Source organism: Blastomyces gilchristii (assembly GCF_000003855.2).
Source record: "Blastomyces gilchristii SLH14081 genomic scaffold supercont1.6, whole genome shotgun sequence".
In the NCBI taxonomy this organism is placed as follows: domain Eukaryota; kingdom Fungi; phylum Ascomycota; class Eurotiomycetes; order Onygenales; family Ajellomycetaceae; genus Blastomyces; species Blastomyces gilchristii.
Window position 1 is genome coordinate 3,387,704 of NW_003101677.1, and position 21,661 is coordinate 3,409,364.

At 45.3% G+C, this 21,661-nt stretch overlaps 6 protein-coding genes across 8 annotated transcripts; 2 read left to right on the forward strand and 4 right to left on the reverse strand.

Moving 5' to 3' along the window:
• Nucleotides 1–2,223: 2,223 nt before the first annotated feature.
• On the reverse strand, nt 2,224–5,438 carry BDBG_04057 (import inner membrane translocase subunit tim-50). Its single transcript, XM_002625952.2, has 2 exons — nt 4,045–5,438; nt 2,224–3,979 (listed from the first exon to the last, which is right to left on the reverse strand). The coding sequence occupies exons 1-2, from the start codon at nt 5,164–5,166 to the stop codon at nt 3,374–3,376; spliced, it is 1,728 nt and encodes a 575-aa protein (XP_002625998.1). The 5' UTR covers nt 5,167–5,438; the 3' UTR covers nt 2,224–3,373.
• Nucleotides 5,439–5,469: 31 nt separating this feature from the next.
• Nucleotides 5,470–10,929, forward strand: BDBG_04059 (histone deacetylase 1/2). The gene is made up of 8 exons (XM_002625954.2): nt 5,470–5,863; nt 6,007–6,061; nt 6,154–6,425; nt 6,549–6,990; nt 7,063–8,406; nt 8,521–8,821; nt 8,893–9,434; nt 9,497–10,929. Exons 5-8 carry the CDS (start codon nt 8,215–8,217, stop codon nt 10,487–10,489), a joined length of 2,028 nt encoding a protein of 675 aa, XP_002626000.1. The 5' UTR covers nt 5,470–5,863; nt 6,007–6,061; nt 6,154–6,425; nt 6,549–6,990; nt 7,063–8,214; the 3' UTR covers nt 10,490–10,929.
• Nucleotides 5,552–7,880, reverse strand: BDBG_04058 (26S proteasome regulatory subunit rpn11). Its single transcript, XM_002625953.2, has 4 exons — nt 7,498–7,880; nt 7,046–7,299; nt 6,434–6,969; nt 5,552–6,346 (listed from the first exon to the last, which is right to left on the reverse strand). The coding sequence occupies exons 1-4, from the start codon at nt 7,564–7,566 to the stop codon at nt 6,201–6,203; spliced, it is 1,005 nt and encodes a 334-aa protein (XP_002625999.1). The 5' UTR covers nt 7,567–7,880; the 3' UTR covers nt 5,552–6,200.
• A 45-nt stretch (nt 10,930–10,974) lies between the features above and the next one.
• BDBG_04060 (60S ribosomal protein L23) lies at nt 10,975–13,087 on the forward strand. Its single transcript, XM_002625955.2, has 6 exons — nt 10,975–11,015; nt 11,082–11,249; nt 11,525–11,575; nt 11,767–12,013; nt 12,246–12,323; nt 12,388–13,087. The coding sequence occupies exons 2-6, from the start codon at nt 11,236–11,238 to the stop codon at nt 12,418–12,420; spliced, it is 423 nt and encodes a 140-aa protein (XP_002626001.1). The 5' UTR covers nt 10,975–11,015; nt 11,082–11,235; the 3' UTR covers nt 12,421–13,087.
• Nucleotides 12,332–15,600, reverse strand: BDBG_04061. Of its 2 annotated transcripts, XM_002625956.2 has the most exons (3): nt 13,276–15,579; nt 13,115–13,185; nt 12,332–12,974 (listed from the first exon to the last, which is right to left on the reverse strand). In XM_002625956.2, the coding sequence occupies exon 1, from the start codon at nt 15,249–15,251 to the stop codon at nt 13,431–13,433; it is 1,821 nt and encodes a 606-aa protein (XP_002626002.2). In that variant the 5' UTR covers nt 15,252–15,579; the 3' UTR covers nt 12,332–12,974; nt 13,115–13,185; nt 13,276–13,430. The 2 variants fall into 2 exon arrangements, with proteins under 2 accessions (XP_002626002.2, XP_031578107.1); XM_031721521.1 differs by having other exon boundaries at nt 12,332–13,185; nt 13,276–15,600.
• A 1-nt stretch (nt 15,601) lies between these two features.
• BDBG_04062 lies at nt 15,602–20,233 on the reverse strand. 2 transcript variants are annotated; one of them, XM_031721523.1, is made up of 4 exons: nt 19,679–20,233; nt 19,349–19,462; nt 19,144–19,287; nt 15,602–19,083 (listed from the first exon to the last, which is right to left on the reverse strand). In XM_031721523.1, exons 2-4 carry the CDS (start codon nt 19,407–19,409, stop codon nt 16,211–16,213), a joined length of 3,078 nt encoding a protein of 1,025 aa, XP_031578109.1. In that variant the 5' UTR covers nt 19,410–19,462; nt 19,679–20,233; the 3' UTR covers nt 15,602–16,210. The 2 variants fall into 2 exon arrangements, with proteins under 2 accessions (XP_031578109.1, XP_031578108.1); XM_031721522.1 differs by having other exon boundaries at nt 19,349–20,233.
• Between the last annotated feature and the right edge of the window lie 1,428 nt (nt 20,234–21,661).

Here is a 21,661-nt window from a genome sequence, read left to right on the forward strand (position 1 = left end):
AATATTAATGATCTGAATTCTACATAATTACAGCCTGTGAAATTGCTAGCTACTTACACTCTGAGCTCTGTTACAGATACTCTTCTGAAGTTCTACAAGAATGTCATATCTCAGTTAGAGAGAGTAGAAGATTATTAAAAGAAGTTTATACAATATAAGATTACTGATCTGAAGAGATATAATACATGAAGTTTAATCTCTAAATCTGATATTCTGAGAAATGAACTGATTACTTCAGACTGTTGAGTATTTCTTAAGAAAGATAGACTCACAGATCTGAATATAAATTCTGATAATATTCTTAGAAAATTATATTAAATGATTTATAATAACTGACTTAAGAAGAATTCTAGAGAAGAGATCTACACTTCTGTTATCACTGATACTGTTAATTATATTCTTTTTATAATAGCAGCACTATGCAGTTGAACACTCTGTTAAGTGAATATAGTGATAATATATCTATATGAGTGTCTCACTAAGAAGATCTATATAAGATAACTTACTGATTTTGAGACAGATTCACTGAAAACACTTGTCTGCATAGTTGAGAATAGTTTATACAGTCTGAACTCTGTGATAAAGATCTGATATAATTACTTAATAGCTCTACTGAGTGATTTTGAATTTACAGTCAGTGTCTATAATTCAGTACTCTGATATTATACATTCAGATATCATCTCTATATAATAATCTATGTTGATAATCTTAACATTATATCTAAAGTTTCTGAGAATGCTGATTAGCTAGTGAGTATACTTAGTGAGAAATTGAAAGTCAAGAATCTATATCAGTCAATCAAGTATTTGAGTATAAAAGTCAATTATTCAGACAAAGAAATTGATTTAATATATTATTAATATATTAAATATCTTATTGAAGATTTCTATCTTGATAATACAGCTATTGTTAAAATATCAATGAAGAATGAATTCTGTATTAATAATTTCTCTATATCTGAGAAAGAGACTGATTTCACAATTCAGTGATATTAATATGATATGAATTGCTTATAATATCTTACAGTTAAAACACATTCTGATATTACTCATACTGTATCACTACTCACTCAATGAAATATTAATTCAATATCTCAATATTAAAAGACTCTATTATATATTATACATTATTTGAAAGAGATTATAAATCTGAGTATTTTCTACAGATATGATCTGTATAAGAGATCTGTTTCTATCAATTCTTTCATTTTCTCTGATTTCTCTGATAATTTCTATCTACTCTTTAACTACTCAGATTCTGATTGAGCTGATCTCTTAAATAATAATAGAAAATCAATATTCAGCTACATTTTTAAGCTTACAGACAGCTCAATTTTATGACATTTAATAAAATAATCTTATATATCTCTAAGTTTCAATGAGACTAAATATATGACTCTTAGTAAGATGATTTATAAAGTAATATGAATCTGAAATCTTATAATTGAGCTTGACTTTATTACTACATCTTTGATACAGATTCTCACTGATAATAAGAGTATTATAGATCTCACAAAGATGACAGATATTACAGTCTGAAGTAAGCACATTGATACATATTTTCATTTTTCACATTGACAGTTGAATTAGAAGATTATTGATTTAGAATACATTCTCATCACTCAGATGATAATGAATGAACTTATTAAATCTCTAAACACTGTGATATTTATATGATTCATGATTTTGCTAGGTCTTACAGGTGTAAAAGTTGGGAATGTTTAATTTTACATTTGTATTTGGTTTTGACAGACTATCTTGGTGGTTTGAGTGTTTTTGTGTGTGATTCTTGTTATCTCAAGGGGGGGTGTTGGCTGTTACAGCCGTTGCGGTTAGCGATCCCACTAGATCATGTGACCCACCACTATATTATGTTCTTGTAGATAGATCTATCAATACAACCTTCAACTATCCTACAGAGGTGTGGCAATTTGGGTGGCAGCACGCGAGGCCCTGCCGGGCCTCGCTTAAGATACCTAATTAGGCTAGATCAAGACCAGTTGCATAGCGCCCTTACGGGATGCAGACACCAACTTAAAGATGTAATCAATCAATCGATCAATCAATCAACTTCCCATCGACTAGAGTGGTATCTCTCGAAAACACTCTAAGCGGCACCATCCTCCCACTTAAAGATGCCAAGGCGTCTCAGCTTTGTGTGCTCCTTTCCTGTCCCTGAAAGTCAGAAGCCCATCGCAAAGCACCTGGATGGAGCCCGACTATTTGACGGGATTGCAGGGGAAGGAGTTGATGCGAAAGAATACTGCGGCTGTTCGATAGTATCAGCATATGCTTTGCGGAGGGCCTAGGGGCGCCGATGGGCAGCATAATACTCGGATTCCGTGCGTTTTTTGAGCGGGCGAAGTGGTTTCGGAAGATGTTTGGAGGTGGGACTAGACAGGTATTCGTTTAACTTATTTTTTCCAGCTATGCGCTATTTCATACACTCTCCAATTCTTTCCAGGAACGAAAAGCTCAAAATATGATATATTCCTCCGCCATTCCCCTTTCCTCCCATATGCACACGGGGTTGATGGCGGATACGAAGGGGGGGGAGGAGTTAGAAAGTGGGGGGGTTAAAGGGGGGTACTATACGTGAGGATGTGAGAAGGTGTTGTGTGCGTTTAGAGACTGGAGATTGGTGCTTCGGGGATGAGGGGGAATCCATGGTGTCTTATAGGTAAATCTTTGTCCATCACCATTTAGTTACATGCGTATTACCAACACGCATATTCTTCAAATAATATACATATATGTGTTAGATACAAACAAGAAAAGCAAGTTAAAGAAAGGGGAAAGGAAAAGCCCCTTGACCGGTCTGTTCCCTTCCTAAGCCATCCATCCCCCCCATCTTTTCCACCAGATGAAATGCATATAGATCAATATCTAAACTGGAACAAGGTGGGACTATAAAATAACGATATACAAATAATAAAAAGAAGAAGATAAATAGCCATGCAAGTAACCCAACCCATACATACATTCAACAGAGGACAGCGTGGGTCTGAAAAGTGGGATAAAAGTTCCAGAAGGATAAGGAGAGGAGAGACAACAGCGCCAAGCCACGTATGCCAATAGCGAACCTAGAGTTTGAATAAGCTGGAAATCATGACTTTGTATAGGACGAGAGTTGGGGGAAGTCTGGAGAGAGGGATTGTTTTCATGTCCGGCCGGTTCCCAGTGGAGTAGATTAGAACGTAGAAAAGTGCCACTGAAGGATAGGAGGGCTGGATGAGACATGGGGCTGGTATTTTGAGGTATTCATGGTTGGGATTCGAGTGCCTTCGGGATTGAAGCACATTGTCAATTTACAAAAAAGCAAAAGAAAAGATCATTTCGGGAGAGGGAGGGGATGTATTATGGACTCGGAAAATCATTTCCTCGCCTGGCCATCCCCGCCACTACCAAAGCCGAAGAACCCCGTAAAGCTATTCCGCATCCCATTCATCTGCTCCTCCCTCGCCTTTTCTTCCTCTGCTGCCATCTCCGCCAGCCATTTCTCCCCATTCTCCCGAATCTCCTTGTCAATTAGCTCATACTGCTTCTGGCCCCGCTCGCGAATCTGATCCCACAGCATCTTGCCCTGCTCCAGGCCTGCGGCCGGGTCAACACCATCAATCGTTGGGGGTGTGGGCTTGATGCCTAGTAGAGACGCAATGCTGCTGACGCTGTACTTGGGTTTCTTGGCCCGCTCTTCAGCTAGTTGTTTCTGGAACTTTTCTCGCATCAGTTTCTCACGCCGAGCAAATTCCACGGGGATTTTGGTGCCTTCGAAGGATTTGATGACTGGTCGTACGTCCTCGATGCCCATCCCGGCGACGTATTCGAGGAATGGGATAAGGGCGACGAGGTCCTTGTCACGGGGATCACCCTTCCATTTGTCAAGGATGATGGCGTTCTCAGGTTGACGTTTGGCGTGTGGAGCGTGTGTGTCAATCATAATAACTTTCGAAAGGTCTCGGTTTAGGTAGGAAAGATCCTACAAAGGTTTTGTTGAGTATAATAATCCCGATAATTAAAAACTGCAAGAAAGTAAATAAATACCTTGACATGCTCACCGTCCTCGTACTTGGTTGCTTCTCGGAATAAGACCCAACGAATGATCCGGTACGGGTCAAGCTTGCGAAGCACCTGGTCTGCCATCATACTCGGAACACTAGTAAAGAGAACCAATTCATAATACTGATTGAGATATCGAAGGAAATAGTCGACCCCAGGTCGCTTAGCCACACGATATCCGTGTTCCCGCGTCCATTCACTGTGGACCAAAAGATCTTCCAAACTAATAACTAGTGTGTAAGGCTGCCGCATCATCGGGTCATCGTCCGGAAGAAGTTTCTCGAATGCTGGATCCTTATAGTAACTTGTGATATCAGAGAAACGAGCCTTGATACGGGCGAAAAAGAGCCCAAATCCCCAACCGGAGGGCGCATCCTTGTGAAGCTTCTCCTCCTCCTCAGTATCCCAATTTCGGCCTAGGAATATTGTACCACCCACACCACTTCCCAGAAACACAGCATACATAATATTGATGAATCTGTTTCGTCGGCGTTCAGTGGATGACACATAAGGGTTTTTGGGGACGTCTCCGCCCTCACCTGCCCCTGAACCATCTTCCTCCGTGAGGTTAAGGGCAGTTGGACCACGATGTTTTGAACGAGCTTCAAGCTCCTCTGCTATCGTAGAAGGGATGCCTCGGGTGAGGTCTGGGAGGGGTTTCTGGGGCTGTGAAGGCGATGGTTCCGCAGCCGCTTCATCCTTCGGAGAGGTAGCCTCTGTCTCGAACTCCGGTTGATCCTTGGAGAAATCGGATTGTGGCTCAGAACTACTCGTCCGTGCTGTCCCAGCTCCCGCACCTCCGCCAGTTGCAGTTCCTGCAGATTCGGGCGCGGTATTCTTCTGAGATTTCCCACTTGATTCAAATTCTGGCTGGCTCTCTGAAAACTCTTGTCCTGATTTGGATGATTGTGAAGGAGGCGTGGCGGAAGGTTCGGGGTTTGAAGAGGGCGTATGCGAAGGCGCTTTGCCTCCATTAGGTCGCGGAGGTTTGCTATTATTACTGGCGAAATATCGTAGATGTGGAGGAGGGTATGTGAAGGAGGAGGTTCGGATAGATAGTGGAACCGCACGAGGCCTCAAAAGAGGCAGCATAGCACGACTGAGCATGCTGGAGAAAACCTCTTACACCAATGTGAAAAGATATGAAAGATGCTCTATATTTTCATAGTCGACGGCATAGAGCATTAGAGAAACAAGGCTTGGTCGTGTGTTTCTCTTCTGTGGAAGTTTCTGCATGTATAGAAACCTACAGTTTGAAAAACCTCAAAAAAGCTCCAGGATCGAATCCCTGAATAGCGCTACGGGAGAAATGGCAGGCCGGAAGTGCAGTTACTTAGTCAGCTTCCACCAACCACAAAACAATTTCTGCGAACATTTTCATCTTCTCTTGTCTTTTCTTCCTCAACCTAATGAAAGTTGAAACCCAGCGGAACGAAATTTGACTCTATGCTCAATCATTGTGCATAGGGTTGTAGATGCCGGGGAGATCAATGCTCCGTCCGTCGTGCCACCCCAAGAACGTCAGCTTTGCCTTTGTTTTAATTAACTGAGTCTTGTGAGCTGTTCTGTTCCGTTGGCATCGATATAACAAGCACATACGGCGGTTGGCAAGGCTGCCTCTCTGTTTTGTGTTGTCGCACCTGTATTGGATCTGTTGTGTAACAAATCTATACCTACTCTTTATTTTTTCCCGCTTTGTACCGTATCATTCAAGCTCTAGGAGTAGATATGAGTAAAAGCGGCTCCCTCCCGCACTTCCAAGCCCTCCATCCTGGGGGTGACTAGAAGAATTACAGGCCTTCAGGTATGTATCTTTCGGGGATAGCAGTTACTACGGGTAAAGGAGCTATCACTCCAAGGTTTGTTGTCCCCAAGTAATTATTTTCCTTTCTATGCTACAGCAGCTGCACATCTATACAGAGGCTAAGGCAGGAGGAGTACCACAAGAAATAAGGGCAATAAACCTTCCCACCTTCCTCATGCCAGTTTACAGCAGTACAGTGTATGTGTATCCCGTCTTTCACATTGCTAATTGCGGGGAATCATGCTAGTGCCTTTCTAGAGAAGATAAGGAGCCTGACATTTCATGCTCAGAAAAGTGCAGGAATAAAGTAGCAAAATTAAAATAAAACAGGCCAAGATCATAGCTCTTCATCCACATCCATTGACTCGCTCTGCGTCCCGTTTTTACTCGCGTCGATGGCCAAGGAGGCTTCCTTATCGATCATCTGCCGTGAGACGGCGACGATGTTGTCCTCGATCAGTTGCTGGCCAACATCTTCGATGTCTGTATATAATAAACCGTAACAGCGAACTGGTTAGTGGGACTAGAGCTTAGAAAAACAAGAGGGGAGATAAATGATATGGTACTGACGTTTCTTCGGATCCACCTTCCCAACATATCGAGTCTTCAATTGATCCATTGTCAACTCAGTCTCCTCTTTTACGCGCTTCTCATAACCCTCAGCAAGGCTAACAAGCTTCTTCAGCCGATCCACATTCCTGCTCCCCTCCTCTCTAAAATCATTCATTTGCAGCGCCTCCGTCCACACATGTTTATGAAGGTTCATCAGCATATTCTCCTCCAGTCCGGTCTTGCGGTAGTTGATGGCAATGCTGTAATAGTGGCGATTTAGGCCATGGATAAGCGATTGAATAGACGGTTTGTTCAGATGACCCAGGTTGGAGGTGGTCTGTCGGGGCTCCTGTCCCATCATAAGCGTCTGAGAGGAGATTAAGCGGAAGGCGTCGATAACGACTTTGCCTTTGACGGACTGTATAGGGTCGACGACGACGGCTACCGCGCGAGGGGTGAGTTGCTCGAAGGATTGTTGGGTATTGATATCAACGGAGGAGAGCCAACAACCGAATCCGGGGTGAGAATGGTACCATCCGACGACGGTCTCTGGTCTGTAGCAAGATTAAGAAGGGGTCAGTTGATGATTGGTTAGAGACACCCTCAAAGGTGAAAGAGAACAAAACTAACCTTCCTGTTTGTTTAAGCATTTCCATCATCTTGGTCTGAAAGACAGGGTCCACAGCTTCAACACTAACTCCAGTACCGCTCTGAGGCATCGCGAACACATCAACGACTCTAACAGTATATTCATCAACGAAATCCCCTAGCATGAGACCCATAACTTCCATGGGTACACCTGCCCGGCCATGTCTCAGCATCTTGAGTAAGGCCAGCGACGATATGTGCACTGTTTCTGAGTTATCGATGAGGTTGGGTGCATCCTGAGTAGTCATGCTGTTAGCTCTTGGAACTGTAATAAAAGAAAAATGCCTGGGTATAATTATTGTCGCGATAGGGCAATATATATAGAGTGGATGTTCAAAGAGAGCGCGCCCTTATTCCAGCCTTTATCAAGGAATCATATAAAAAGAACGCAAGCAAACCCGGAGGGTGACACAACCGGGCAGAGCAAAACTTACTGCGCCGGGAGCTGCGTTACTCATACCCATGCCCTGGGCGGCCTGCAGCATCCGATTAAACCGCTCCATTTTCGCGATATTTGTTTGTTGAGTGTGATCGAATATGCGTAGGAGGTAGACAGTGTGATGTGGCTGTCCCTGGCTGGCTCCGAAGAGATGGAGCTCCTACAATAGGCTCCGGTGCTTGCGAAGCTTGAAACTAGCACGTAACAGAGTAGGAATCGGGAGAGGGTATGTTCGACGGAGTACTAGATCAGTGGTTAACCAAGTGGAACATGGATGCCGGTGTCTAGGAAGTAAGTCAAGGGCCGATGATGGTAGCTGTAGCAGCTGTAGTCAAGCGCTGTGATGATGCTCTGTCGCGGTTTTCTGCGCTCTCCCAAAACATGCAGACCAAAGCGCGCTTAGTCATCACGCCCCTTCATCCAATTCGTTCACTTGTTTCTTGTCTCCGAGCTCTTTCGCCGGCCATTGACTGAGGTTTGCTCCCTCTCTTTCACTTCTTTATCTATCTCCCTCCATCCCAGCCGCCACGCCCCAACCCCTCTCCACGACCGGCGCTGTTGATTGTTATAGGATGCTGTTGCTTCTGTGCTGCTGACGATATCCGAATACCCTACTTTACTCTCTTCCCTCTGCACGAAGTACATGCCTTCGAGCTTTGAATCTTTCTCCTCTCACCCGATCATATAGCTATAGGCGAGCGCACTTTTCACCATGTCGTCATTTGCACCCCTCGACCTGAGTATCGCCAATGGCCCGGCCGATAAGAAGAGGATTGCGTACTTTTATGATTCCGATGTGGGCAACTATGCATATGTCGCAGGCCATCCCATGAAGCCCCATCGCATCCGGATGGCCCATAGCTTAGTTATGAATTACGGCCTATATAAGAAGATGGAAATTTACGTACGTTTCTTCTCGTATATGTTAACTTCCGCTATGACATCCAGCCTTTTCTCTAGCTGGGATGCTGCTTCGGCAACTTCGCTAACAAGCTTTTCGGAGTCTTTGTTTTAATAGCGCGCAAAACCGGCGAACAAGTTCGAAATGACCCAGTTCCATACCGATGAATATATTGACTTCCTCGCAAAAGTTACGCCTGATAACATGGATTCTTACGCGAAAGAGCAAAGCCGATACAATGTCGGCGACGACTGTCCAGTCTTTGATGGCCTTTTCGAGTTCTGCGGAATTAGCGCTGGAGGAAGCATGGAGGGCGCTGCACGCCTCAACCGGAACAAATGCGACATCGCAGTCAACTGGGCTGGCGGCCTTCACCACGCGAAAAAGAGCGAAGCAAGTGGTTTCTGTTACGTGAACGGTATGTTGCGCAAACCCTGCGATGGGTCCTAATAATGCCTCTGCTTACACACTGATTACGACTTGCTTTAGATATCGTGCTTGGAATTCTCGAGCTGTTACGTTTCAAACAAAGAGTTCTATATGTCGATATCGATGTGCACCATGGAGATGGAGTGGAAGAAGCTTTTTACACCACCGACAGAGTCATGACAGTTTCCTTCCATAAATATGGGGAATATTTCCCCGGCACAGGCGAATTACGCGATATCGGCGTCGGTGCGGGCAAACATTACGCCGTTAATTTCCCTCTGCGAGATGGTATTGATGATATAAGCTATAAGGGAATTTTTGAGCCGGTCATTAAACACGTTATGGAATGGTACCGTCCCGAGGCAGTGGTGCTGCAATGTGGTGGAGACAGCTTGTCCGGAGACCGTTTGGGTTGCTTTAATTTGAGTATGAGAGGGCATGCAAATTGCGTCAAATACGTGAGGAGCTTTGGCATTCCAACTATGATTGTCGGTGGTGGTGGTTACACTATGAGAAATGTGGCTCGAACGTGGTGTTTCGAAACTGGAATTCTAGTGGGTGAACAGTTGGGGACTGAGTTGCCATATAATGACTACTATGAGGTAAGGCAACCCATACCTTTTGGGGTACTTGCTTGTAGACTTGTAAGCTAATATCACTGCAGTACTTTTCTCCTGACTACGAACTTGATGTTCGCCCGTCGAATATGGACAATGCAAATTCAAAAGAGTACCTCGACAAGATTCGAATGCAGGTTATTGAAAACCTCAAGCGCACTGCTTTCGCCCCGTCTGTTCAGATGACGGACGTCCCAAGAGGGCCTCTACTTGATGGAATGGATGATGAAGCCGATGCCATTCTAGACGATCTCGACGAAGACGAGAATAAGGATAGGAGGTTTACCAAGCGGCGGTTTGACCAATACATCGAAAAGGAGGGTGAATTAAGTGACAGTGAAGACGAAGAAGAACAAGCTGCGAACGGAATCCGTCCGCAGCCTGGTGTTATCAAGCGACGGAACCAGGTCAACTACCGAAATCTTGACGGAGGTGATTCTGGCGCTGACAGTGGCCTGGTTACTCCTCGGGAAGAGTCATCGTTGCCAGACGAAGACGCTGGCCTTGATGAAAAAATGGAGGATGCCGACGAAGCGGAGCCCGAAGCAGAAGTCGAGATCCAAGACAAGGGGACACCATCCCCAGAGGAACCGGCAACGCGATCGGAGTCAAGGATGGATGCAGACGACATATCCACTAGCGAGCGCAACGAAGCCGTTGTTGCGCCTCCCGCTGCGGATGAAGAGGAGCCGTCAGAGTCAGCACCCCTATCAACTAGCGAATCAATCGTACCGGAAACCACTACCGACATGGACACGATGATGGAAGATGCGCCGCCAGAAGAACCGACCACTGCTGCCACCAGCACCAAAACAGAGGCGCCAAAAGTACCTAAAGAGGAGCCGCGTAAAGCAACACCACCGAAATCACATTCAGCTGAAGCGCTGCCACCAGCTGCGCCTTTTGAGCCCACACAGCCGGAGCCGGCGGGGCCATCAGAAACATCTACACCCGCGGACACTGGAACTCCCCCTGTACCAGCTGCTACGAAGGAGGAGCCTCTGAAGCAGGAGGAGAAGGATGATGAACAGCAACTATAAGTATGAACTGCTGGTGCGTTTACTAGGACAGATAACATATACACCGTAACGAAACTGGACTTTCGACAAATTCCCCGTTTGTTCTATGCTCCGCATTGACGTAGGCTTAGGCGCTCTGGGCGTCAAATTGGGAAGGTATTTCTTTTAAATTTATGGTTCCCTTTTGTCTTGCCCTGTATTATTTGTATCTTTGTGTATGGGATGATTTTTCAAAAAGGCGTATCAGACTTGGAAGTGTGTCCTCCCCATTTTGTTTTGTTTCAATAAATTTCACATCGGCTCTTCGTTTTATCACGTATCAGCAGTCAAACCGACGATATCATGTTATAATTAAAAAGCCATTTTCAGTTATAATACATTAAATAGCACTAAATTATTATGCACAGATGTTTGAAGCTTCATTATATGCAGTCTAATTTATATCATCTTGAATCTTTCCCGTAAAGCTCTACTCAATGTTAATAAATCACTTTAATACGCAACCCTGGAGGTTGATCTCTAATTCCCAAATCATATTAGCGTTAGGGCAAGTCACGTGTATATCTGACTAATCTTCCCGAACTGCAGCTAATCCGGGCGCTAAGATTTCTAGCCCACACTAAGCGACACAAAATATCGCGAAGCCTCGAAGTACGGACGACACAACCCAGACGACAAACAGCCGCCCTCGACCGTGTCTGTCGCCAAATTCCCCACCACCTGTTGCTTTTTTGACCGGTTACGCACAAACTTCATAATCCAACACCATGTCGAAAAGAGGGTAAGCTTGAAAGGAACCCCCAATCCAATGTTTTGATCGCTTCTGGTTGTGAGGAGGGGTGGAGGCAGAAAGGGATGATAAATGTGTGGAAAAAAATAAGGAAACGGATCAGATGAAAGAATAATGTTAGACGAGGATGCAGGGGGTGGATGAAAGCGCGAATTGATGGATTTTGAGGTTGAAGCGGGCGGCGCGGGGAGATCTTTAAATGAAGATTGGAAATATTGAATTGGAGAAAACTTTTAACTGACTTTTTCTTTTGCTGTCTTCTACAGTCGTGGTGGTGCCGCCGGCAACAAGCTAAAGATGACTCTCGGTCTGCCAGTGTACGTTTTGAAACGAAAAACTCCCTCTCTCCCTCCCCAGTTCCCACCCCAGGAACCTACCTATAAAATATGTCACCACATGCCCAACAAAGCCCTCATCGAACCATTAAAACAAACCAAACGCATGCGGACGGGAAGAAAATGCAAAATACGAGGCGAAGATTCCATGCTGACAAAGGTTTTCAACACAGCGGCGCCGTGATGAACTGCTGCGATAACTCCGGTGCGCGAAACATCTACGTCATCTCTGTCAAGGGCATTGGAGCCCGTCTCAACCGTCTCCCCGCCGCGGGTGTTGGCGACATGGTCATGGCTACCGTCAAGAAGGGTAAGCCCGAGCTGAGGAAGAAAGTCATGCCTGCTGTTGTTGTAAGACAGAGCAAGCCGTGGCGACGGGCGGATGGCATTTATCTGTACTTTGAGGATAATGCTGGTGTGGTGAGTGATCTTATACTTGTATTACCTTCCCTTATTTTTCACTTTCTGGTCCCTGGTCCTTTTGTCAGGGTTGGGAAAACGGATTGCGCTGCGATGGAGTCTTTTCCCACGTGGTCGAGTTACCATACTTCAAATTGAATGGTTCCTTGAGGAGCAGGAATTCGGGAAGATGAAAATGTGATACCATCATGTCTGGAAGACCTCTTAATACTAACATATATAATTTCCGCAGATCGTCAACGCAAAGGGTGAAATGAAGGGCTCAGCCATCACCGGTCCCATAGGAAAGGAAGCTACAGACCTGTGGCCGGTATGCAACAATAACCACGCCTCGGTTTCCATATGTGAGATAACATACTAACATTTTATCACAGCGTATCGCAGCCAACTCCGGTGTCGTGGTGTAGAATGGTTGAGGGGATGTGGTAATTTAGAAAATGAAAGCAAATCTTTCTACCTACAAGGCGTTTTTTATGCGATACGCAAAACTTGTTTAACCAAATGTCATCATTTTCTTTTGTCCTTCCGCTTTCCCACTTTCTTGGTGTTTTTCCCCCTACTGAACATTTTCTTTTCTTTCCTCCATATCTCCCCTCCCGCTTTTCCATGTGTGCACGTAGTGTATGTCCCACCCACCCGTACCGTCCGATACAATCCCTCCGTAGGAGAAATCGAACAAGCAGAGCCAGTCAATGAAACGACGATAACACAATGAAGACGAATTCTTAGATAGGAATACCCTGGTGCGAGAAAGTATATGAAAGAGTTATAGGAGAAATGAAGAAAAGAACAGCAGTAACAACTAGAGCAACGCGGGATCTTTGAGAAATGATCCCTTTGAAACCCATCCGAGAGAACTCAGAGAGATTGTGTAGCCCGCATTTGCCTCCTAGATTGCGATATATTCTGTTTATTTCGACCCGTAGACAAAGCCACAGATATTGTTCGTTTATATGATCCGCTTTACAGCACAAGCCAGATTAGATGTAATATTATTAGCAAGAGATAATTTCACAGAGGGTAATACCCTGTATACTTCCATACTCCTAAAACGCATAGGTGAATAAAAGCAAGAAAATAAACCCGGCATATTGTACATACATATAGAGGTAAAGAATTAAGGTCCACCGCTGATTAGAAAACAAGCTGCAAATGCTCCTTCGGATGCTAAACTGGAAAACGGACAGGGTATAAGTAGCTATTAGGTCCACAAAGAAAGGAGAAAAAAAAAAAAAAAAAAAAAAAAAGGGGGGGGCCTCTACCTTGAGAAAGCATGGGTCCAGTCCTTAAAATTCAGTAACCCAGTTCTTCATTTATCATTTGAATCCCCTTCTCCATCCTCAGTGGAATCCTCACGTGGTGGAGCTCTTCACATCTTGGGGACCCTTTTTAAGTCATCCGCTTTATTACCAATCACTTAGCCCTTATTCCCCTTTGCTCTCGATTCGACAGCTGCCTCACTTGCTGGGCCACCAAACAACCGGGCCCAGACACTGGACGATGCAGAAACCACAAGGAGAACGGCCGTGACTATCGCAAGAATATGGGTAGCCCACCAGATATGTTGCACGCCCAAACGGCACGTGGAAATCTCATATTTCCATTCCTGCACGGAAGGATCAGAGTCGAACCACAGGGAGAGGAAGCCCGCATTGCCGCCATACGCCCCCATCATCGAGCGGAGAGTAACTTCTCTAATATTGGGCGTACCATCTGGGAACGGCAATGACAGCGAGGAGTGAGCGGAGCCGCTTCTAGGATATCTCGTCGCAGCCCACGACCAACCGGGGACCTTGTCCCCTTCCGGATCATCACCCGGTGTCACAGATCGATTGGCATAGTGTAGAACGTCACACCCGACATGGTCATGGCCGGTTAACACAAGACCCTTCCGGCCCATCCCCCCCGCCGCAGCATGCAGGTCCCCACTCATACCAAACAACCCTTGAAGGATCCCATGATGGCTAGCATGTTCGCTGAGATGATTTTGCTCGCGCAAACCCCCAGCTTTAAACCTTGGTGGCCGATCCTCTGTCGCACGCGGATCGTCTTGGTCATAGAAGCGGAAAAATGGAGCATCGATACATACCCCTTCGCGCTTATGGAGCGGAAGATGGGTTAGGAGTAGTGTGAACGCGCTCCGGTCCCCGACCGGGTGGGATCGTCGCTGGATCACGTCGTTGATGAAATCGTATGTGTGTTTTTGAATCGATGGGTAAAAGGCCGGGGTATCCAATAAGAGGCTGTTGAGTACAATAACGTGTATTGAGGGGGTAGTAGTGCTGGATGATCCCCCAACCACCGGTTTCGTGGGAATAGTTGTAAGGCCTGTACCGTTAGGTGTAGTCGTAAAGTTATCCCGGGCAGCACGATACTGAAATCGCATATCCCAATTAGCCCGTCCAAAGGCTTTATCGAAACGTTCCATGCGAGCGTCGGTGATATCACCCGCGTACCCAACATCGTGGTTCCCAGCAACATTAATAATGCGATTCTCCCACGGTCCACCAGAGGGAGCGGATCCATCGTCACCCTGCACATCCAATACTAAATCTTCGACCACCTTCACATCCTTCCCATGCACATCCTCACGGCCCGTGATGGTTATCTCATCATCAACCCTAACCCCCCCGCGAAAAACGCGATTCCAATACCTCCACGCGCGCCATTCAAATTCCCCATCCGTCACCCATTGGCTCCCGATCAGATCTCCCAACACAGTAACATGCGTCGGTTTCGACCACCAATGCAAGGACCGGTATATATGTGCTAGGTAGAAGTCATTGCCGAAGAGGTCTATCCGCTTGCGCATCGCTCTGAGCGAACGGGGGATATCGAGGAGCAGCGTATCGCGGACGCTCTGCTGGGTCGCGAACAGGGCGCCAGGCCAAGTCTCCGCAGATATCATCGCGTCCCAGTGGTTGGCGAGGCACTTTAGAAGGCGGTTGTTCGGGTTTGGTAGGGAGGAATCGCCTTCTAACTGGGGGTCGGCGAGGACAAGGAGGCGGAAAGGGGCTCTCGGGGTATACTGGGATGTGTCGAGGTGAGGGACATCGACATGCTGGCGGAGGGTATTTAGGATTGGAGGCAGGGAATGAAGGTTGCTAGACGCGCTCGAGGCTGTTGGGGGAAAATTGCAGCCATGGAATATCGGGTATAGGTATAGATAGACTATTAATGTTGTTGAGATTGGGAGGAGAATGGGGAGAAGTCGGCGGAGGGTCATTGGGAGGGACATAGAGATGCGCGCATTTGGAGCGTTTTAATTTATCTCTTCTCTTTCTTCGTCAAGTCAGTTGCTACCAGCAGTCGAGGCTTATATAAAAAATAAGTATGAGGTAGAAACAAAGGTCTTTACACTATCAGGATTAAAAAAAAGGGGGGATGGGGGGGAAGGAAATTTTGTTGCTCATGCGGCTTTTACATAAAATTCTTTGGGGACGAAGATAAAATTTAGCTTCGTCGCCCCTCAGCACCTTTCCTGCTGTGACTGGGTCGCACTGTATCACCTCAATATCCAATAATTACTATGCGTAAGGCATGTCAATTTTGAAAAGCGTTCATCCTAACAATTGAACGATTTAAGGAGATAGATGATTATTTGACACCATTAAATATACGAAGCGGCTAGATTTAAAAGCGAGCATTTCGCTAATACGAAGTCTGATTACAACTTTAATATTTAAGATACATAGCGTAACAAGCCTCAAGGCAGATTTTTTTTTTTTTTTCGTGAATTTAAAAGGAAAGGGATCAATTAATCAGTTAATTATAAGAGGTTAATGAAGAATAAAGAAAACCACAGTAAAAATGAGGCAAAGTCTTCACCATACTTGAAAAGTAAGTGCCGTTGTTAAGTAAAGCTTGCCGACTCATATGTCCTTCCCATGTGTTCATATCGAGGGGGGAAGAAAGTTTAAATGAAGGGTATATCTCATAGCCGCCATGTGCTGTAAACTCCAGTTAAGAAAAAGTGGAAGGAAAGGGAAATTTGAGGGAAAAAGGGAAAGAAAGTTTGGAACAGATGTTGAAGGGCAGTGGGAAACAAAAGGCGAGCGTTGTGCTTGCGTAGACAATTATACAAACATAACGGTGAAAAAGGAAAATAAATTCAACCATTATAAAAATAAGGTCTCCCCACGCACATACTTATTTGGATAGATATACGAAGCGCTAAGACGAAATCAGCTATCACCATTACGAAGCAGGTTCTTGGGTTGAGTTTAGAATCGACTCAGCAATCAAGTCAGAGGAGCCAATAACCCCTGCTTCGAGTATCTTCAACTCTGAGTTAGCTTTGTTACTGCCCATGTCTTCCCCCGGCGATTCAATAATATTCAATCCTCCAGTGACCTGTCCGTCGGTCGCTTTGGCGTTGTTCTCAGGCGAAGACGAAGAAGCCTTCTTCTCCTTGACTCCAGGACCCATGAGAGCGGGAGGACGCTGATTGGAAGCACGAGCTTGCTTCAAACTGATTGTCTTCTGCTTATTCGTGGTCGTAACTGGGAGGTTTAGATCCCTCTCTATCGTAGCTTTCATGAGTGCTGCCATCCACAAACGCCCCTGCTGGATGTTGTCGACTTGGAAGAAGTGGACGGAGGGCTTTGTAAACTGAACCGCCCGTGGTAACCCGGCCTTTGGTGGAACGAGTTTGAATATGAATGGCGCATCGCCGGAAGACGACTTGGACATATTTGATACCGAATCTGCATCGGCGGAAGGATTCCCGTTATTCCAATTACTTGGAGACGTTGGAGACGCTGTTGCGCCGGTGAGTGTGGCATGAAGTGCCGTGATCGTGTCTTGGTCAGCACGGAATACACGATGTGAGGAGATATCGATTAGTCCACGTTCCTCTGTATCGTCCTCTGAATAATAATATGAAAGTCTGCGACCACGAAGAACGAAAAGTCGCGGTTTCCATGTAGTCATTAGATTGGAGGATTTCTTCTTCATCCAGCCAGAGTAGTCGCATCCAATCATTTGTTCTTGTGGAGTTTTCTTTTCTAAACCTCGCATGTATGCACTGGTATCTTTCTTTGATTTTGAGCGCGCATTGGAAGCCTTTGGCATTGCCACTAATGCAAATGCTCCTTCAACGGTTTTCGTAGAACTATCTATGCTTTCTATTTCGAAGCTTTTGGATGTACCAGAAGGTGTAGTAGAGTTTGTCCTAGTGGGGGACTTCTGTGAGTCCTTTGACGCAGATGCTGAAGAGGGGGATGATGAAGCCATTGCTCTCTCGTTACCAGTGACGGCATCTGAAACAGCGCGTAAGCCTATGGCACGACGAACTCTAGGAGCAACGTTTTTGAGATGTGACGATGGTAAGGGGGAGGAGCGCCCAGAACTTTCTCCATCCCCCTTTGAATGAAGGGGGGATAGTGCAGAAAATATTCCATTACTGGGGCTTGTGTTTTTCTCTTCCAAATTCGTTACAGTAGGAGCATGGGTGTTGTCTCCAAACGATTGCTTGGAGAAGACGCTGTGGTCACCGAGCTTCCCGTTTAACGAACTATTTTGGTTAACTTTGTTTGAGAAATGCGGCACGAAATCCCGGATGGAGTCTGCGCTACCAAATCGCGAGTGCCGTTTAACGCGGGCTTGCTTCGAATCTTCTGCAGTGCTAGATTTCCTTGAATGGCTAAAGCTTCGGCCTGTAGAATCCCGCTTTGTAAGCAATTTCCGAGACTTCCGGGCATCTATTTCACCTCCTGAGAAATATCCTCTATCCAAATCCGCTGAGTCCACAATGAGAGAGGAATCGAAATCGGGATTGGCAAAGCCGGCTAGCCCCCGCTGGCGAATTGACTCTGCGGGGGAACCAACCAAGTTCTCAGGCCGATTGTTCACAGCCTGGGATCCTGTTGCCAGGGTCCAGCCCCTGTCAAACGAAGCTTTTTTACCTCGGGGAGCACCGTGTGCTGACCTAGTTCTCTGGTTAGGAGATCCTGGAGAGCCTTCCATTGATGAATGGGAGCGAGAATAGTTTATCTGGCGGATAGATGCTGCTGATGGTCTTGAGGAACTATCTAGGCCAGAGGTTTGATTCAGGGGTGAAACTGGGGAAGCGTTGCTGCTCAGAGTCGAAGACATAGAAGCTGTTATCCCTGAATAATGTTTTCCAGACGCACTTCTCGATTGTCGTGCACTGCGGCTTGGGCTTTCGGTAAAATTAGGGATCCTGGGAAGGAACGAGCCTCCAGATCGACTCTGAGATCGGTCGTACTCCCCAGAAGAGCGATCTCTACCCGAGAAGGTAGATGAGGATTGTCGCAGCTGCCTAATCCCTTTGATCTCCTCCTGGAAGGTCTTGATTATATGCCAACTCTTCAACCGCTTTCCCATAACCCCAAAGTTAAACTCCTTCATATAGATGAATTCTTGGTCCATCTCAAGCAAAACATCTCCGGTGATTTCCTGCTCCTCAAAAATTTCGCAATGTTTTGGATCCATACCAAGCCCTTGAAGATGTCGAGCAGTCTGGTGATGGTCCCAACCCCTTACAGTGTATTCGTTCAAAGTGACTCCCTCTTCTTCTTCAGTTTCCGCTCCAGGGATGTACGACAGTCTATGGTCTCGATGGCTGCTGTATTCGCTGCCAGAATCATTTGGATTCCTCGGGTCCTGTGCAACAACACTATGGCGTGGGGTGCTGAAATTCGTGATATGTTCATCGATAACGCTCAAGGTTTGATTTATCACAGCACTATCATCTCCATTTCCACGAGACATAGTCTTGCTGATAGTTCTTTGCACGGCCTGTGGCAGGGGAGTTGAAGAGGGGAGGTGCGACATGCTAGGGCCCTGTTGTTGCCCGGGTCGTGTTGGGGCATCACTTTCAGTAGTTTCAGTAGTCGGGGGTCCAAAATCGGCGCCACTAACTTGGCGTGATGCCTGCGGAGTTGTATCCTCGTTTGACGTTGGCGACGCGGGGCCTGAAATAGCTCCCAGGGCTGTATGCGATGCCGACGGCTCACTATTTCTGCGAGGCTTCGACCCAATAGTAGAATTTGACGCTGTGCCCCCATGCTGACGAACCCCTATCTTTGGGATGCTTGTTGTATAAACTATGACATCACCTTATCAGCTATGACCATGCATCGTAGGCAAAACGAAAGGGTCCTTACCACCAGGAAAAAGGCCAGTTCTATTCTCGGCCACATGCTTCCCCAAATACCAGCCATCCCCAAAACCTTCATCCAGCTCGAGCAACTCAACCTTGTCTCCCCGGCGAAGGGTCAGTTCGTCCGTGCCCCGAGCTATAAAGTCATCTATCGCGCATGGTGATATCAGATCCCGCAAACGCAACTGAGCAAAACGGTATATACTCACGGACAACTATTAAAATATCACCCGGGCACACACCCTGTGGAAGTTCTGGTGTATGAGGCATGGTCAAGTCAAGGTAAAAGACCTGTGATGAAAGACTCGAAACGGTCTGGGAATCTAGAAGATAGAACGTCCAAGTGAGGAAATGAATTCAGACGATCCAGCATGCAAAGGTTCATCGGTCGCAAAAGGGCTATGAACAGGTGTCTGCACAACTAGTTGCTCGGAGACGAATGATTGAGGAGAGTAGTCGCCGATGGAAATAGTGTGCACTCTTGTCTTCGGGTTTGGGTCGAGGGGTAGCGGACGAAACGTCAGGTCAATGGAACGTACCTGGGGCGAGAGGCCAAGCTATCGATATCTAAGGGCGCGAGGCACTCCGTCGTAGTCCAAGACACATGAAGAGAAGGAAGGAAATTCGACCAGGCTGTTTCAATATCAAGAAACAACTTACGTTTCTAAAGCGGTGTATCAAGAATTTGGGGAGGTAAAGGATATATATATAAAGGTTGTGAAAGAGCAACACCAGCAGGCCTGCCGATATATCAATAAATGTCGATGAGGATATCACCCGAAACGAAGGAGAATGGTGGTCGAGTAGATGGTCTTGTTGTAGCCCTGAGGGTGTATACAGGGAGTTGTATGAGGAGGGTGAATGTGGTTGAGACAGACAGACAGCCAACAACACACTCCGGTCCTGCCACGTCCAACACCACGCATTGACCGAATGATATCGACACACACAAGTGTAGGCCGTTGAAACAGGGATGCAGATGAGATGGTCGGGTTTAGCATTCTGACTCCGTGAGCAGTCTGGATGCTCCCATGTGAGGTCGTTCGTCCTCACTCACAGCCAGAACGCCCCGAATGTCTTTGACTTTCCGGCAAGGCCTAAATTTATCCCGACCAAACCTGAACTCCTAGAGGCGAGGCGGATCCCGTGACTTGTAGTATAGCATGCCCATTTAGGCAAGGTGGCTCCATCTAGCTCTTGGGAAGGTATAAAGTCTCCTCCTCCCGCTACTTCAGCATTTTATTAAATTCTGTCTTTCTCTTTTTTATTCTCTTCTAGGCACAAGCATCAAACGCTCGCTTACGCTCGCTTTGCTGCTTGCGCAGCCCCCTCTACCACTTCTACCCTCTACCCCTTACCCTCTCTTACTACCCCTTCCGCCCCTTCCACCCCCTACCCGCTCTACCACCACCTCTATCTCTACTACCTCTACCACCCTCTTCCACCCTGTATCACCCCTATCACCATAATGAGATTAATCAGAGCTGTACAGGCTGCAGAGCCAGGTGTTCAATCCCATTCATGAATTCAAAGGCATAATACACATGACATCACATGAGATCATATTACAGTGTGATTCAAAGGTTGCTTGAGCCAGCGTACAATTACAGGCGTACGCCGGCTTCTTATATATGTTATACTAAATTAATTAGTGTATACAGAAAACTTGACCTCGCTAAGTGCGCCACTTGACCTTGTTACATAATCATGACCCTGACCTCGCACAATACAGTAATAATCAGTTGGTAATTGACTTTCAATCTTTCAATCCACTCATTCATTCATTCATCCACTCAGCTTATCAATCAATCAAAGCATGTATAATTAATTAAATGAACAGATAAATTCATATAGAATATAAAGAGATGTTTTACAGAATTTTAAAATATATCAAGATAAAAATATTTAATAATTAATTTTAAATTGATTTTAAATTGATTCTGAATTGATTCTGAATTAATTATAGTAATAAAAATAAATTTAATCTATATATTTAAGTAATTATCAATTGATTGAAAATCAGTTGATAATCAATTCAGTGTAAATTATATAAATACTTACTTTATTATTAAATTCAAGAATAATTTCAGTATTAAATTAATTTTGAATTGATTTTGAATTAATTCTGAATTAATTATTAATTAATTATTGTGACGGGCTGTACTTAATTATTTATATAAGACTATTCTGTTACACTTCACAGATTTCTACTGCTTCAATTCTCGCTCATTCTCAATTGTCAATTCTCAGCCACTATAAACATGTATAAATGTTTATACTTTAATTCTCAGTCATTCTCAATCATTGTAAGAATAAGTGCTTGCAGGCGATTATTCAGGTGTTTGCAGCTTGATGTGATATGTACTGTTAACTACTAGAAGTATTCACAGTAGAAAGATAAAATGTAGAGATTAAATATATAATAGTATTCAAGCTGAGTTATAAATAGTATTTATGAACTTCAGTCTATATAGTTATGTATAGTCAAGAGTCACTAACTCTATTAATTATATAAGAGATAG

Excerpts from the sequence above, each read along its gene's own strand:
- BDBG_04057 (XM_002625952.2), bottom strand. The coding sequence starts at position 5,166 with ATGCTCAGTCGTGCTATGCTGCCTCTTTTGAGGCCTCGTGCGGTTCCA. Across the intron at positions 3,980-4,044 it reads AGGACGGTGAGCATGTCAAG|GATCTTTCCTACCTAAACCG; the intron begins GTATTTATTTAC and ends AAACCTTTGTAG.
- BDBG_04058 (XM_002625953.2), bottom strand. The coding sequence starts at position 7,566 with ATGGAGCGGTTTAATCGGATGCTGCAGGCCGCCCAGGGCATGGGTATG. Across the intron at positions 7,300-7,497 it reads GTAACGCAGCTCCCGGCGCA|GATGCACCCAACCTCATCGA; the intron begins GTAAGTTTTGCT and ends ATGACTACTCAG. Across the intron at positions 6,347-6,433 it reads GAAGGTGGATCCGAAGAAAC|ACATCGAAGATGTTGGCCAG; the intron begins GTCAGTACCATA and ends TATTATATACAG.
- BDBG_04059 (XM_002625954.2), top strand. The coding sequence starts at position 8,215 with ATGTCGTCATTTGCACCCCTCGACCTGAGTATCGCCAATGGCCCGGCC. Across the intron at positions 8,822-8,892 it reads TGGTTTCTGTTACGTGAACG|ATATCGTGCTTGGAATTCTC; the intron begins GTATGTTGCGCA and ends GACTTGCTTTAG. Across the intron at positions 9,435-9,496 it reads CATATAATGACTACTATGAG|TACTTTTCTCCTGACTACGA; the intron begins GTAAGGCAACCC and ends ATATCACTGCAG.
- BDBG_04060 (XM_002625955.2), top strand. Across the intron at positions 12,014-12,245 it reads TTGAGGATAATGCTGGTGTG|ATCGTCAACGCAAAGGGTGA; the intron begins GTGAGTGATCTT and ends TAATTTCCGCAG. Across the intron at positions 12,324-12,387 it reads AAGCTACAGACCTGTGGCCG|CGTATCGCAGCCAACTCCGG; the intron begins GTATGCAACAAT and ends ATTTTATCACAG.
- BDBG_04061 (XM_031721521.1), bottom strand. The coding sequence starts at position 15,251 with ATGTCCCTCCCAATGACCCTCCGCCGACTTCTCCCCATTCTCCTCCCA.
- BDBG_04062 (XM_031721523.1), bottom strand. The coding sequence starts at position 19,409 with ATGCCTCATACACCAGAACTTCCACAGGGTGTGTGCCCGGGTGATATT. Across the intron at positions 19,288-19,348 it reads TGATATTTTAATAGTTGTCC|ATGACTTTATAGCTCGGGGC; the intron begins GTGAGTATATAC and ends CATGCGCGATAG. Across the intron at positions 19,084-19,143 it reads AACTGGCCTTTTTCCTGGTG|TTTATACAACAAGCATCCCA; the intron begins GTAAGGACCCTT and ends GTGATGTCATAG.